General features: G+C 43.6%; 1 protein-coding gene across 8 annotated transcripts in view; it reads right to left on the bottom strand.

Annotated features, from left to right (window-relative positions):
• The window catches only part of AKAP13 (A-kinase anchoring protein 13), a 201,302-nt gene that overhangs the window by 14,477 nt on the left and 170,173 nt on the right, over positions 1–16,652 (bottom strand). For all 8 annotated transcript variants that reach the window (XM_042039768.1, XM_042039771.1, XM_042039770.1 and 5 more), the window contains 13 exons: positions 13,391–13,562; positions 10,164–10,231; positions 9,626–9,692; positions 8,299–8,431; positions 7,243–7,355; positions 6,550–6,696; positions 5,703–5,953; positions 4,950–5,075; positions 4,728–4,845; positions 3,986–4,234; positions 1,728–1,804; positions 206–387; positions 43–125 (listed from right to left, as the gene is read on the bottom strand). In XM_042039768.1, coding sequence (XP_041895702.1) covers positions 43–125; positions 206–387; positions 1,728–1,804; positions 3,986–4,234; positions 4,728–4,845; positions 4,950–5,075; positions 5,703–5,953; positions 6,550–6,696; positions 7,243–7,355; positions 8,299–8,431; positions 9,626–9,692; positions 10,164–10,231; positions 13,391–13,562 — 1,786 coding nt within the window. The remainder of the gene's footprint in view (positions 1–42; positions 126–205; positions 388–1,727; positions 1,805–3,985; positions 4,235–4,727; positions 4,846–4,949; positions 5,076–5,702; positions 5,954–6,549; positions 6,697–7,242; positions 7,356–8,298; positions 8,432–9,625; positions 9,693–10,163; positions 10,232–13,390; positions 13,563–16,652) is intronic.

Consider the following 16,652-nt stretch of genomic DNA (forward strand, 5'->3'; position numbering starts at 1 on the left):
TTTCCACATCCGTTCCCCAGCTCTGTTCCAGGAAGATTTTACCTTTCAGTCCTCTCACTTTCGCATCAGACAATTTCTTTTCAAACTCAGACTCACAAGGGACTCCTTCATCTTCATCTCTATCCCTGGACAGGAGACACGGCTCAATTACTACAGGAACACACCCAGTGCACCCCTGCCTCACAAGAACAGCTGGGTGTCTTACATGGTGTTCATGGTGTCCTGAATGATCTGTATCCAGCCATTACGCTCTTCTTTGGAGCTGGCATGGACTTCCACCATTTCGGGATCTTTTCCACCCATGCTGATCAGGAACAAACCCTTCTCTTCATGAGCCACTTCTCGTACAATCAACTTCTTCAGAGAGATCACAGTGGATTTCTGGTCCTTCAGATGGAATGAAATGGGTGAGAAGGGTGACCGATGCTAGCTCCCAGATTCAAACTAGCATTGAAAAGGTCCCCAATAAACCATAGTGCTATATCTCTCAGGTTGTAAACATTTTCTGAACCTACTGGCTAACTAAAAAACCCAAATAATTTCAATGGGGTCAAACAAAAGGGAAGGCTCTGCTTTCCTCCAACACCTCTGTAGGAAAAGCAATTTCACCTCACTCCCTTTCAAGAAAGAATTCATTTCAAATTGACTTTGTGGCTTTGTAAACTGTACCATATTTTGCTCTGAACCCATTTCCTGCTGCCCACACTCTCCCTGTCATTAATATCACAGCTCCTTGCACTTGGTGCAGCTTGCTAGCCTGCTTCACACTCAGTATCTTCACCATCTCTCTCCAGGATAGAGTAACACCTTGTTTTCAAATCCCACAAAACCTCTGCTGTTCTCAGAAGCTCACAGCTGACTCCTATGTGAGAACTCATGTGCGAGATGATGCTCACTATGTGCTATGGTCTCTGTGCCATCAGCCTGCTGGGTTACAACGTCCCCAGGCTGCTCTGTCATCTGCACACGAGTCAGCCCCTTTGTGCATTGTACCACATGCTACAGCTGCGGTGATCTGGTTCACTAGCAGGACTTGTATGCAAATCAGCTTCCCCTGTGCAGGGCACTGAGCCCGTGCAGAGGGTTGTTGGAACTGGAATAACAAATTATCAGTTTTCAAAATGCTCAAAGAGTGGAAAGGTCACAAGGTTTAGCCAGTCTAGACCATGCCTGGAAGGTACAGCCCAGCAGACTCCAGGTTTTCTTTAGCAGGTCAGTGTGCCCAGCTGTTTTCAGGCACCTACCCTCAAACCTAATGTTTTTGCTCCTGCACATTACAAATGTATTTCTCTAACATTTCTTTTCAAGCTGTTCTGTTGGATTTACTGCCCTGGCATTTCACCTCACTGTTCCCCCCCAGCAGCTCCCAATGTATTCAGACATTTCCTTCTGCTGAGGTTTACTTTTACAATGCTTGCATTATGCCTTCGCCCCCTCCCACCTCAGTCACTGCTCCAGTGTGCACAAATTGCAGTGCACAAGTGTTTCGAGTGACAGGCAGGTTTTCAAGGCCAATTATCAGCTGTGCCAAGGAGCTGCAGGAAGGGGAGGTGGGGCATGAAGACATGTTTTCCCATCAAAAAGAACGGAGTCTGCTCAGCAAACAAAAATGTTCCGAGCAAGAAAATTAAGTTGTTTAGCAGGCAATGGCTGGTTTTGCTGCACAGCACAACATCATGGGTCTCTTATAGAGAAAAAGCAAGAAGGAAAGAAGGTTGAAGCCTTACCAGTGAGGCAAAGACGTACTTCTGGTCTTTCTCCTGAAGGAACACGAGCGTGTCAGAGAGGAGAACAGCCTGGACTTCTGCAAAAGAAGAAGCACACCAGTGGAGTATAACCACACAACCCACCCCAGAACAGATGTAATTCTTGTAGTAACACCAGTGTTGGGGAGCAGCAGGGCTGGTTCTGCAAATCCTGGAAGCAGGATCAACCTCCAGTTAGCAGGAGGAGCAAGGGCAGTTCCTGGAGGTGCCAGGTCAGGTTAGCTCTGAACCAGCTTTGCATTAAGCAGAACACATCAGCTCCAGGGCATGCTGCAAGATTTGTTCTCATCCATCAGAGCAGGGGTGCTCCTCTCCAGCCACATGCTCACTACCAGTTAAGACATGGGCGTAACAGTGAAAGCCAGAGACATTTATTCAATAGAAGCTCTGTTTTCTCAAACAATCAATATTTTTGCCCTCAAGCAAAATATCTGCACAGGAAGTTTTGGGTTTTATGGTTCTCTTGATGAGTGGCTTGCAGGGTGTAAATTATCGTGCAATAACAACATTTGTCAGCTACAGTTTCTTTCCCAGGAAATACTGACTTCAGGAGCCACCAGTAATTCTGCTCTCAGACAAACACAGCTCCAAGGGGAGCCTGCGTGAGACACAGGACCTGGCTTTCTTTCACAGGAGAAGGAAACGCAACCTCAAGCCAACAGAAGATTTTAAATCAGTCTTTTCCCAGAGTACATGTAGAGCCTTCCAAGTCTCCTAATAACATATCATAAAGTTGCACAGCAACTACCAAGTGTAATGCCCCACCCAGACCCCTCGGTACAAAGAGGTTTTGTGTAATATACTTGGGAAATCTTGTGACAGAAAGGAAGTAAACCAAAAACTTAAACCATCTCATGGGTAAATCCTTCCAGTCTGTTTTGGGAAGACAGAATCCATTCCAGATAAAAGAACCACTAAACTTTAAGCAAAGCTGCAAAATGAAATCCAGGCTCGGGGAGGTTTGAAAAGGTGGCATTTGACTCCCTTTTCTCTGTTCCATGCACTTTGTGAGAGGGGAAATACTAAAACGCTTTAAACGAAAGTTTATCCTATAATTTTCAGTGCTCCATTTCAAATACCACAAAATAACCTGAATATGTGAACTATCTACTCTGTCCCTGGGTCTCCAGCCTGCCTGCAGGGCCTACCCTCACTGGGAGTTTGCACTACAGACATGTTTGCGCATTTCTATGACTAAGAAAGGCAAATGGAGCCTGTGCTTATCACGATTTCACAACAGCACCAGAACTTGCTTCATCCACCATCTAAAGGCAGTAGTAGTCTCGGGTGCCTAGAAATCATCTGTAAACTTCCTGCTTCAAAAACCTCAAAATAAATCATACCCCATTTGGAATTCCATGTTATCACCACCTCCCTGCACAGCACGGCATCAGGCTCCCAGGCCCCATTCGTGCCCACAGACCGTAATTTAATCAGCTAATGCTGCAGGGAGGAGGGGAAGCCCAGCCTTCCTGCCAAGCCTGAGGCACAGCCCTGTCTGCTCTTACTGCTACTGTGGTCCCAGCTGAAGGATTCCTTGGGAGATTTAGTGTTTAATTCAGTGGAGAACTTCAGTGCACAGCACCTCAAAAAAACTTCTTCCACCTGATAACAAACCAAAAGCAACTCAAGGAAACACTGACCCAATAAGAGGCAGCTGCAGGGACACCAGAGCCTCTCCTGAACAGTTTGTGTCAACAGCTCTAAAGGTTCAAGAGCAACAAATGCCTCGGACATCTCCCTGGATCCCAGTGAAACTGGGATGGCACTGCTGCAGCCCTGCTGCAGCCCTTGGGGTGAACGAAGGGCCTGGGAAGCTGAGGCTGGGTTCCAGATTTAGCCAGAACAATTCCTGGAACTGTGGCACAGGCACGGAGATCTGACTCTGTGCTCTTGGCAACTGCAGCCCCATCGTGTCCTCCTGGCCCAGAGCATCCCACAGCAACTCTGCTCCTTGGCTGACACACTGAAGTGTCACTGCCACCAGAGCCTTTAGCAGGCACACAGCGACCAGGAGGAAAAGCAGCGATCTATTGCCCCAGAACCCACACAAGGAATTGGAAATGCAATGGGGGAGCAGGGGTACAGCAAGGGAAAGCGGTCACAATCTGTCAAAGCAGAAGAATAAATAAAGAGTGGAGGCACCAATCTGAGGACTAATCCTGCACCCAGAGAGGGTGAGCTGCTTCCTTCCATAGCAGAAGGCAGGACAGTCTTACCTTTTAACCGGCCAGCTGCGTTCTTTAGTGAAACAGGCCCATCTCGGATGAGTTTCCGATGCCTCAAATCCTCTCTTGCAAACATCTGGCCACTCTTCATCCTCATGATGGACTTGCTGTCCGTCCGGTTGTAAATCTCCCCAAGACGCATTTTCTTTTCATAATTGCTGACTTTGCTATTGACTGCAGCAATCACATCTTTAATGAGGTTTAATGACTGAGTCAAGTCTTCATGCTCCACTTCATTTTCTTTAAAAAAGAAACAGAAACATCTTGATTTGACTTTGTGCAGTCTGGCTTCCCAATTTTACTTCCTTCCTTCCTCTTCTCCCAAGTTCCCACATTATAACTTTTTAATACTTAAATGAGACATTTTTCCCCATTAAAGAGTTTCATAAGAGCTTTTACATATACATGGTTGAGGCTGGGGAATATTCCAATATACTTTGTATATGAGACAGTATAGATCAAATGCACAAATTAGCCACATATTTTAGCCATTAGCAAAAAAAGCAAACCCGGAGACTTTGGAGCCTAGGCATGTTGCTCCATAATTAGCTAAATCAAGGTACCTAAACAACTAATCCTAAATGGAGGTATGGAACTGAGTGATCTCGTTGCAGTGGTGTGAGACAACAATGGCTCGATTAGCTGGTAATAAAATCTGCTTCAGCTGTAAAGGATCCAAAAAATTCACACTGGACAAAAAACACGTGCTTAGAATAGAGGAACTGGTTCCTACCTTTGGTGTACTGCAGTATCCTTTGTAAAAGGACCGGGTACTTTGTGATTCTCTGTGTTACCAGCAAGATACATTCAGGGATCCCAAGACGCCTCACCAGGGAGCTGCTCATTTTTTTCTAAGGAACAAAGATGAAAATTTCAGTTCTGCAGCAAAACACTCCCCAGAGTGCAGAAAGGACATGCTTTTTCCATCGGCTACGTCTGTTCTGCCAGGTCCTACCTTGACAAATGCCTGAAAGCGCTTGTCCTTTGAGTAGAGATCTTTGAAGTAATTGACAGCCTCGTTGTGATGCCCGCAGAATTTGCCGTACGTTTTCTTCATTCGCTCAGCGTTCTCCCCAGAAAACTGCAAGGAATGGGACACACAGCTCCAACCTGCACTGAGCTCCTGGGGTGACATCCCAGCAGTGCCTGCCAGGCTCTCAGAAGAACTTGATCAAATCAAATTAGTCCAAAGCATCCTCAACCATGCAAGCAGATGTCTAGAAAGTAAAGAGCTGATTTTGGGACTTCACTGAGCTCACACCTACAGCAAAATTTGGGATTCCACTCACAGGGCTTAAAAGCCAACCACAAAAAAATTCAAGACAGACAAAAAGAAGACAGAAGCTGTGGATAAAGAAAAATAAAATGACCCACCCCGAGTTAAACACCAGGTCAGTAATGCAGCCAAGAAACACACTGGGCATATTTTGCTGTGAGCTCCTGCCTATGCTCCAGGCTGTGGTCAAACTGTTTTGTGCCTGTCACTGAATGCTCCTCTTTCCCAGAAAATGAACTTAATTCATTTTCAACAGTGGACCTTCCTCTGAAAGAGCAAAAAGTGCTTCAAAAAGCAGAGGTGGAGATTTTTATGTGTGAAGAGTAAAGGTGCCATCAGCTGTGTTTATCTGACAGGCACAAACAGGAGGGAAGGAAAAGCATCTGGCTTTCAGCCGTGTTCTCAGAACTGCAAACATTTTCCAGCACTTACTTGATTCACTAGGATGTCACCTATCCGCCTGATAACAAAGTTCTTTTCACTTTTGTCTGCCAGTGACTCCTTCTTCCTTTCCAGAATCCGCTGGAAAAACTGACTGTGGATGTGCAGCAAGTTTTCCAGGCAGGGAAAGATTTTGTCCACAACCTGCTGATCGTACTGCAGCTCCTTTAACATGGCTGCACTGTACACGTCGTTCATGATCTTCAGGGTGCGGACGTGGTGCATTTCTGTCTGCATTAGCTCTGGATAGGATGAGGACAAGAGTTCATTGGTTATAGCACAAGGAAAAGCTGCCATTAGAAAGCTTTTCCAATAACTGGGTTTCTCTAAGTGGCTCCAGAAAATTTCATGTCAGGAATTGTAACATCAGTCAAGAGCTTCATGAGTGAGAGAAACAGGGGGGAAGAGGAGTCTCACAACAGAGAGCTTTGGATGTTGCTGCTGAGGTCTCAACCTTCAGCCCTGGTATCTTCTCCTTCCTAACACCTCACTGCCAGCCTCCACATACCCCACTTTTGCCATACAGGATGGCTCCTGAATCCCTGAGGAAAAGACTTCCTATCTAGCTCCTTGTGCTGCAACCCAATCTGAAAGTCATCAGCAGATAAATGAGGAGAGGCAATTTCTGGGTTTTTTTGATGGCTTCTGGGTATGTGAAATGCAGAAAGACAGCTCTCACATAATGCATTATGTTTCTAGGAACTTCAGGAATGAGAGTTTGGCTTTTGAGGAGACCAAAGCAATGTTCCTATTCACCTGCCTAAAGCTTCCCAAATCCATGTGAGAACATTAAGGAGCTGTCTACAGTGAGTGTAAAGTGAAGGTGCAGATGTCTCACCATAAATCACATCTTGCCGTTTGACAACATCTTTGTATTGCTGCTGTAGGAACTTGCTGTCCACTACTTGGCTCCAGGACTCTGCTTCCAGCTGCTTGGAATCTAATTCCAGGTCTCCCATGAGCTGTCCTTCATTCATGTCTGCACCTTCACAAAGCAATGTAAGTGCCATTAACTTGTCCCATTTGAGATTCCTGTCTAATTATTTAGGTTTAGGCTTTGTCAGTCCCACCACAGACATCACACACATTCTCCTTTGAGAACACAAATGATCATATACCACATAAAGACTAGTTATGAAAAACACTTTTAAAGGTTATTTCCTAGTTTCCTGTTCACCATTTTCACACAGACCAAATTCCAGCTCAGATAATGTATTCTTAATCTGCAATGCAACGACATTGCAGTTAAATAAAAAACCACAACAGAAGAGGAAATGTTTGTCCCTGAGCTAAATTCCAAGTAACTCAACTGTAACTAAAACCTTCTAAATGTTTTTCTGTAATTCAACAAGCTAAAGAGATTACTATGTGGGGCTTTGTTTTAGTTTATCATAATAATATTCTAAGATTAAAATAAATGCACTTTAATTGTCCATTATAAAGGAAGACACTTGCTGAAAATGGATTTTGTGTTTCTGGAAAGCAGCACTGAGACCTTCCTTTTCCTATAAATGCCATGGAGATCTCTTACCTTCATCAACCAGTGACTCCATGGATTCATTAACCCGGCTGATTTTATGTAAAGAGTCTGTTGACTGCGACAGGAATTTCCAAGTGTGTATTAAGCTGTCATCGTTCCCAACTCTGCAGAAAAACAGAACACAGAACATCGTTTATGACAAAAACCCAGCCAAATGTACTTTCAGATAAGCAGAATAAATGCATTTTAAATATGAATTGAAAAACAAAGCCAGCACTGCACGATTACGTACAGAAATGTGCTTTTATGAGTTGTTTACTAACTACCCACTGGAGCTTGAGAAGCTGTAAGTGCTACAGTTCTGAGTGACGGTGCTTTCCATAAAGAACCACTCCTGAGGTTTTATAGTTTGGATAACTTCATTCCAGTCACGTCCCATCCTCACTGCCCTTGGAGCAAACAGTGCAAAAAAATGCAACACCAAAGGCTATACAAGAGTCCTTATCACTAGCTCTGAGAAAGATCAGAAAAATGGACTGAAATTAAATTCCCCATGAATAGCCAGGACATCCAAAGTGCCCAGAATATGCCAGGCCCTGCAACTGCCTCACATGTAGAACTGCTCAACATGCAGCTACAGTAGGGACCATAAATTAGATTTTCTGCTATGTTTTTTTGTAATGAATTATGTATAATGCAGTCTAAAAACAGGAAGTGTGCAGCTCTGTGCCTTCACCCTCTTCTTATGGACATAAAAATTAATACTGTACCTGTGCTGCAAATGTGTGCTCAGTATCCAGCCCGAGGCAAGGGAATTTCTTCCTGGAGCCCAAAGCATCCCTGTGAAGTGGCCTTGAATATACCAGGCCATCTCAGCTGTGCCTCTGAACTCCTGCCACGACTAAACTAACCCAAACAATCTGATTGTGCAGAAGACAACTGATGGTATCATACAGAACATGGGTATTTCTGGTTTGTGATCCCTTTCACACCTTTAACACAAGTTGCAGCACGTGAATTTATTTTTAGTGAGATCTGTATTTCTTTATGTTGGCAGTGTCAGATAACACACACACACAGAGTCAGGTGTGGTGGGAGGAACCTCACCCTGCAATGTTCTGTATGGAGACACTTTTGGAGAGTGCTGTGGGCTGCTGTGATCTCCTGTTGAAGGTGGAGGTGACGGTGCTTTCGTCGGGAGCGAGGATCGCGGAGCGCGGGCGCTCCTTCGGCTGCGAGCCTGGAACGGAAGGGTGGGAGAACAGTCAGCCCATGCAAACACCTTAACCACTGTGAACTGGGATGATGATGACTTAAAAGGATCCAGACTCTAAAATCCACTGCCTTTTCTTTCTAGAATCACCCCAGGGGATGTCAGCAGATAGGAATAGACATAGGAAGGGAAGACCATCGACCCCTGTGCAGAACTCACTGCACTATGCTTGAAATACCCAGGTGGGATCTGCAACTCCAGAAACACACATGGGAAACTGAATTTAACTTTTTTGATAATTAATAACGTGTCATAATCCACCCTGTTGCATTTTTATTTCCCTGGGCCCATAGTCATATAAATCTCGCTGCTTCGGGTCAAACTTTTTGAGATGGGTTTCTCTTATCAGTATGTACCACAGAGAAATGATAATCCTGATTTCACTATACCCTCACATACCTTTAACTAATCTGTTCATTTAATTCCAGATTTTTCCTTCTTCAGGTGCATTTCTGCTTTCTGGAGCAACACCTCTGAACTTCACGATAAATACCACAGTGAGTACAACTGTATCACAGTGTGGTTCCATACAGAGATCTCCAAGCTATCACTTATCAAAGCTTACCACTTAAGCTTATCAAATCATGGCCCTGTAAAACCAGCTTGGGCTATTTCACACCTCTTCTTCACCCTTGGTTACACTGGGTCACTCTGCAGTGCAGTGTATATCTCAGCAAAGTCAGGAACAGCTTGTCAGTATTCCTCCTATTCAAAATTAAACTTTCTAGTTTGCCTGCCTCAAAGCCCAAGACTATTTAATTAAGACAAAAATAATTGTATTTTGAATCCTCTGCACTTAATACTCATAGCTGGATTCTTTCCCGTGTCAGACACCCCTGGACATAGGGTGCATCTTCCAGATTTTGTGGCTTTAACAGCTATAGCCATTCAGCAAGCTAAAAGAGACAAGTAATTTTTCTAAATCTGAGATGATTTTACATTTGCTTAAAGTGACATGGACACTGCAGAAGAGGATGAACTCTGCACAACTTCAGTACAACTTCTGAAATCTCAAATATTGCTCAGCATGCACAGAGGATGCTCTCATCCCTGCTTTGATAAAAGCTTATTTTCCATAGTATCCAATATCAGTTGTCAGAACAGTTAAGAACAGCAGATACAGACTACAACTCAAAGCAGAGGGAAAGGAACTTGTCTTACTTTTGTTTCTCATGGTTACTGTGGGTAACGAAGAGGTATCGTGTGCCTGGAGCATCCCTCTCTGCGGCTGAAAGAAAAATGAAATTCACTTTAATTTCTTCCTCCCTTCTCCCAGAAGATTGTGCCATAAAACTAAAACAAAAAAAAGCTATTTTTTTTGTCTGAATCTGCTCAGTGTATGTGTATTTTTAAATATATTTTTTATTTTCCCTGAATGAAATGGGCAAAATAACAGATGGAGAAATGTGCAGCAAATATGAAAATGTGAAAGTGATGACAATACTGAAGTGAACTGAAATCATAATTGCACAAACATTACTTAGCTTGGACAAGCAGGTTCCTTGCATTTGGGGTAAGCACAAATTCTGTGTGTTCCTCATATAAACAGTACATGTAACAGTTTTCATTATGTGAAAGCTTCAGCACAGGGGCTGAAGTTCTTTACAACAAGCTGGAAACTTTGTGCCATATGGTAGAAAGTGTTTTATATCTGCATAAACTTTTTTGTTTGCTCAGTAGAGTAGATGAAATCCCTTACCTTCATTTTGACCTTTGCACAAGAAGCAAAACTCTCCTTACAGCCTTTGTGAACAATTGCATTACAGTCTGTCAAAAAAATCCCAAAAAACAATGAATTAAACAAAACCCCACAGAAAACAGGTCCGTTTTTGCTGTTTGTAATCTGAACTGTTCACTTTCACAGCTGAGAATTGTAACTTTCAGGCATCATTGTGGTTTACACAAGTAGCTACAAATTCTGAGAGAGGCTGCTTTCCCGGATAATTAGCCCTTTGTTTGTTAATAACATGGAATTTAACAGGAAATGCTGTTTAAAAATCAATGCAAGGTTGAGTTGCCAGGGGTCTTAAATTAAAGAATAAAAGGAAAAAAAACTGATGGCATGATTCCTCTGAAAGTAAGGTGGAAAGCAGAAGCAGGACACAGAAACAGAAACCAATTGTAGGGCCAATATTTCTCTGAAAAGACAAATACTGTTCTCATGAAGACAATGACTGTGAGATCTAGAAGACAGAAGAGGACAGGGAAATTCATTTACATGAACTCAGACATCATGGGTAAGATCTGCAGCACAGAACCCAAGTGCTGCTGTACTACAGGGTTACCAGAAAAGGCAGCAGGAGCAGCATCTGTCAGGGACCATGCCTGTGAGGTTGGGACTTCCTGCTGGAAACTGGATTGAAATTCTGGTCCAAAACCATGACATTCACCAATGCAAAGAACACCATGCTTTAACAGCACCCTTTGCTGCATATTTGCCAGAGCAAAAGCTGGGTGGTTTGGGTTTTTCTGGTTTTTTTTTTTTTTTTTTTTTGAATACCCTGAGTCTGCCTGTGATCTCTGCCAGCAGATTTCTGGGAAAGAAAGTTTTCAAAAATGATTCAAACTGCTTGTTTTTTCATAAGAATTGAGAACTGGGTTTGAGGCTTTAACTCTTTTGGCAGATGAAAGACCACAGCTCAAGAGGAGATTCAGTAGCTTAGAGAAAAATACTTCCCCTCATTCATGACAACACTAACACAGATAATGAACTGTATTTCACATGTATGCTACACTCTAAGTGTGAAGTTCTGAATTATTTCTTGTAGCACAAAGAAAGGAAAAAAATCTATGTCCAGAATGACAAAATATGCTCACATTTCTAGAATATCTTACATTTGGGACAACCCAATAAAAGCCAGTAATTCTGGTATTTTGACAGAGATAAGGGTAAGGCCACAGGGTGCTGCTATTCTGGCAATGTCTCACCATTTCCTGTGCAAGAGAAGACAGAACAAAGCAACCTGAAAGCTCTTGCAAAAACCCACAAGCACTATATTTTTCCAACCAAACAAGGAAGAGAAACAGAACCTGCTCCTGGTGCATGAAGAGAGGCAGTGAGACAATTCAGAATAATGAAATTCACACTCAAGCTTTGAAAGCCTGAAGGCAGCTCTTTAGTGTGTACCATTTGGCAAAAAATTTGGATTTTTTATATTATAAAAAATCTGGTTGCAGGGACTTTATTCTTTCAATTCAACTCTTCAGCAAGTAGGAAGTTCCTCTAACTCCTCTGTGTCACTAGCATTAATAACTAAAACCCTCTACACCTTATTTTCTGCATCACTGATCATAAAAAAAATAAAAACCACAAGGCAGAAAGCTACTAAAAATTAGGCTTTTTTGCTCATCCATTTGTTTCAGAGTATGCTCAATCTTTCAGCACTGAGCAGATATTTCAGGAACCTGGGGGGCATCACTGAAAAGCTGAGACATTGATTTAAAATGATCCAGTGCTTTAAAAGGCATCAAGAAAAAGTCATCTATAGGCAAGACAGAGCAGTGGTGGTAGCACCAGCCTACAACAGCACAGGAGTATCAGAGCTTCTGCTGCTGGTTATCCATCATTTCCAAAAGATGATCACCTGAGGAGGATTTTAAGACGCAAAGGGAGAAAGAACCACTCTCAGATGTGCACTCTCAACCTAGGCCCTCACCAAACTTTTTTTTATGACATTAATTTTCTGGCCAATACAGAAAACTTACAAAAATTTTCCATTGTACCTTGAAAGTAAGGAAGGAACATGTGTGCCAAAACACATGACACTGTTGGGTTACTTTAACTCATTAGCATACAGAGCATTAAACTGGGATCTATTTGATTTTCTACGTGGCTTCAGAAGCTGTTAAAAAAGTCAAGTGCGGAAAGGGAGAGGATGCATTTGAGAGCTTGTAATTGTTGATGGTTTACATTTCCCATCAGGCTGACACAGAGCATGTCTCAGACAAACAGCTCTACTGAAATCTCTTCCAGGAAACTCAGAGGTGCCATTCGGGATTCAGCTGGCTGCTCCTTCCCCTGCTCACATCTACCAGAAGGAACGGAAGGCTCCAGCCTGGGAGCAGTTCCTGCAGTTGCTTTGACTCATTTCTAAGCTAGTGGAGTAAAAAATTACTGATAGTGAGGAGAGGAGAGCCTTTCCCAGTGAGCTGCAGTGGGAAAAAGACGTTTTTGTCTGCATATTCTATAGCTTTGGGTTGCTGCATGAACCAAGCAGCGTTCTGGTCTCGACCACACAAACACCACTGACCTCATCGAGCTACAGGCATGAGAAACCATCTGATAAAAAAGGAGAAAAAAATCCCCAATCTGCCAGAAACCCTCAGTGAGGGTTCCCATCCTGCCTGCTCTGTGCTGCACGTCCTTCACACACTCACAGGTAGTTGTCATTTGACCTGTGATGCAATTTCTTGTGCAAAGGGAGCAGAGGGTCAGTATTTCCTTTCTGCACCATGTGGTTCCCACTGTGGGTGCACCAAAGCAGTGTTTCAGAGAACTAAAGCAATACACCACAGATGGGTGGGACTTTTTTCTTTCCCCACTGGAAATAAAAGCCATGATCCAAGCCAGCTGTCCCTGTCCTCTGTCCATCTTAGCAAAGCACCTCAGCTCCAAGCCACTACATGCAGCTGAAATAACCAAAGTCCTCCTGACCAATAGAGCCCAACAAGGGGTAGAAAACCCCACAGCCTGCTGTGATGGCTGAGCTCAAGCTTAGGAAAGAAGTTTCAGGACACTTCCATGCATCCACAACTCATTTCAGTCCAGTTTCCACAAGGCAACACGCCGCTCCATGAATCACTGTCTCCAAAGTCTCCCTCCCACCTGACATCCTCAAGCAAAAGGAAAATAAAGTGTAAGGTTTGCATTTTCCATGCCAGATTCAATGAAAAATAAAAGGAAGGGAGGGAACCCCCCCGACTTACTTGCACAGTAGTACGAATCCTTATTGAAAGGCTTCATACAGTGGTAACAGGTTGCTTGGGCTACAACGGAGGTTGCAGTGAAGAGATGTCCATTTAACAGCTTCTTATCTTTTTCCTTCTCCTTGGAATCTTTGTCCTTCTCTTTTGTCTTCTCTTTATCTTTCTCCTTTTCCTGCCGAGACAAAATGACCAAAAGCCTCGTCACCTCGCAGAGGTCTCTTCCCTAGTTACAGATTGCTCAGTGTTTGCCTTTGGCACGGTGAGGACATCGATCGAGGTGCACCTGAACAATGGCCATGTGTCTGCACAGCTCTCCCTTAAAAATGCCACTCACAGCCCCTGTGGAAGTGGATTTACATACTATCGACTCACACAGCTGTCTCACCACTGCAGATGAAACTGAGTCTGTTCTGAAGGCACCTATTTCCTTCTACCTTTGTTTTATAGTTGCTTGGTTTAACGACTTTACTGCTTTTCTTTCTCTTGGCTCTTACCATTTTAAATAAATTGTGTTAAACACAAATACCACACGCAGTGTGTATCAGAATTTCAACACAGTTATTTTTTAAGGCCAAACCATAAGGCTCGTGATTCACAGCTGCATTTTTAATGGAGAACACAAGCTCTTCCTCAGAGCCTGTATAGTCTCACTGCCAGAGTATTTCCACCTCTGTTTTCCTTCCAGCCAGAGACTTTTTCAACAGTTACATGCAACCCCAAGTAACTATGTGAAGCTTTTTGGCAAAATGGATCTTTTATATACTCTCAATATATGGCACCACAGAAAGGCTGAGGAACAACAGCAACACCATAAAAGACCTTCTCATCTTCCACAAGCCACAAGTCAACCTCTGGGCTACTCAGCTTTGGAAAGATGACAAGCACAGACAGTTTCTGCAACTTTTAGGAGCATTTTTGCTTATTTTTCTATGGCTCCCTTAGACAGAAAATACTAAATACAAAGACTTTGAAACATTTTTCCCCGCACCCTTTCATGGATTTGGAATTCTTCCAAACAATTTTTAAAGGAAACGCCACAGAAAACCTCTGAATTTGAATTACAGTGACTCCTTGTCTTTCCAAGTACCAACCTACAACACGTTTACCATATTAATCAGCTCCAGGTCTGCACTTTTAACTACTGCTGCAGATTTCCTGGCATCTGAAAGAGAAGCTTAACCAGAAACTGGTAAAGGCTTCTGTCAGCTTATCTTTGCATTTTGTTATTTATATGCCATGTGCCCTTTGCCTAATATTATCATAGGCTGAGTATCAGGAAGCTGCAGGGCTGCCCATGTGAGCAACTGCCATGGAGTGGCTGGAAGAGGGATGGAGCTCTGCAGCCGCTGCAGGAAACTCTTGAGCCCTGGATGACACACTCAAATAATGAGCAACTCAGCCTAAGGACTCCTCTCCCAACACATCCCAGGCAAAATGCCAGTGCCGGAGTCTCCCTGCAAAGTGTCATAAACAGAAAGTCTATTTACTGGCCCCAAACACTATTTTGTTCTGCAAATAAGCAAAACTAGGAGCATTACCATATGGAATAATCCTGTCTGAAGCAGAAAACCTGCCAGAAAGAGTCTGTATTGCATCACATCTCCGCCTCCTCTGAGCCATCAGCCTGGCTCACCACCCCACGGAAACCTCCACAGCCCCATTTTCCATCCGCTGACCTGCCCATCTTTAACCATATCCAGCCTGGCACAGTTCAGGAACTGAAACTCTGCAGTTTAGGCCTGGGCTGACAGTACCAAGTTGATGCCTGGAGTTTTGCTCTACTGCCAGGCCTTGTGAAGCTCCAAGAGTAAAGAGGGCTCTAAGCTCAAGCTAAATCTTGTGACTCTCATGCTGAAAGGAGATTTCCCATCCTATACTTCAAACCGACCTGAAATGCACTGTGAAACCCAGCAATTCTGAAATCTGATTTTAATTTCAATTAAAGCTGAACAACCTCAGGAAAAACAGGAAATCGGTACACCACTTTCAAGGAGGAAACAGCAAACTCCACACAGGGGCTGCCTGCCACTCCACTGAAGAACAAAGTCTCACAATGAGGTTTTTTTCAGCTTTTTCTTTTTTCCTGTGGCAGTTACTGGAACTTCATTTAAAGAAGGACAGTAGAAACAAGACTATTTTTGTGCTCTTGGAGATGCCAGTGAGATCTGAAGCCCAGCTTTGTGGCTGAACCGACGTGCCAGAGCAGACACCACGACAGGTACCGCGGCACCGAATTAACACCGCACACCACAGCAGTGGATCCCGCTCCCCAGGAACCATGGAGCTCTTACCTCCCAGTGCTTAAGTCCCACCAGCCTGACTGTGATCTGAGGTACTTCTGAGAATCTATTCCGTTTTACCGACATCCTTCCCCCGGGGCAGGAGAGCTGCTCCCCACCAGGAACTGCTCCCCACTAGCCCATGGCGATGCTGGAGGCTGCAGCAGGGCCGGGGATGGAGGCACAGCACAGAGGAGTTGAGCAAAAGGGGGGAGGGGCAGGACAGTTGCTGACTTCCTTAAAGATGATTTTAGCTACTTTGCTACTGCTTCATCTTGCCCTACCGTAGGTTCCACTGTGAAAAAAAAAAAAACCAAAAAACCAAACCCACACAGGCAGAAAGGATGTGATTAATATTTTACAAGTCGCGAGTCAATACGAGACCACCTATTTAAAAGGTAGAGGGGAGTAAATCAAACACTCTGTGATGTTTGAGGTACAGAAAAAGTGAATTTTAACACACCTCAGTGTTGCTACATACTACTTCAGCAAACAAAGTGCTGCAGAAGTTGCCCAGACAGAAAGGTTTTGTGTGTTCGCACTCCTCCTGCTCTGCAGGTCACAGATATTCTGTCTCCTAATCCTTTCAAATGCTTACAACTCCTACCATTTACCCTGAAATGCTGCTGCTGGCACAGCACTGCCTTATTACTGTGCAAGGCAAGGAAAAAGAAAAATTACTCATGCTAATTGTTGTAATTTCTCAGAAACTCTTGACCAAAATGAAAAAAAAAATAGGGTTTTTTCCTGAACTGACAAAGATAGAGCATGTTTAAGACTTTGCAAATGTGAATCAGGGCACTCTGCTAACAGCAACAGATTCACTGATAATCCCAAATAACACCAAGGACACACCAGGCATGGGTAAATTCACATCATCTTCTACCAGTATGCCCTCCAGTTAATGCTCTAAACACCCCCTTTTTTTTTAAGGGTTTTTTACCTAACTCTCCGCAACATTTTCCAAAAGAGCTGTTGTCATT

The sequence above is a fragment of the Corvus kubaryi genome, unplaced genomic scaffold (assembly GCF_017639235.1).
Source record: "Corvus kubaryi isolate FWS band 111438036 unplaced genomic scaffold, C.kubaryi_AGA036_p1.0 37394, whole genome shotgun sequence".
NCBI lineage: Eukaryota > Metazoa > Chordata > Aves > Passeriformes > Corvidae > Corvus > Corvus kubaryi.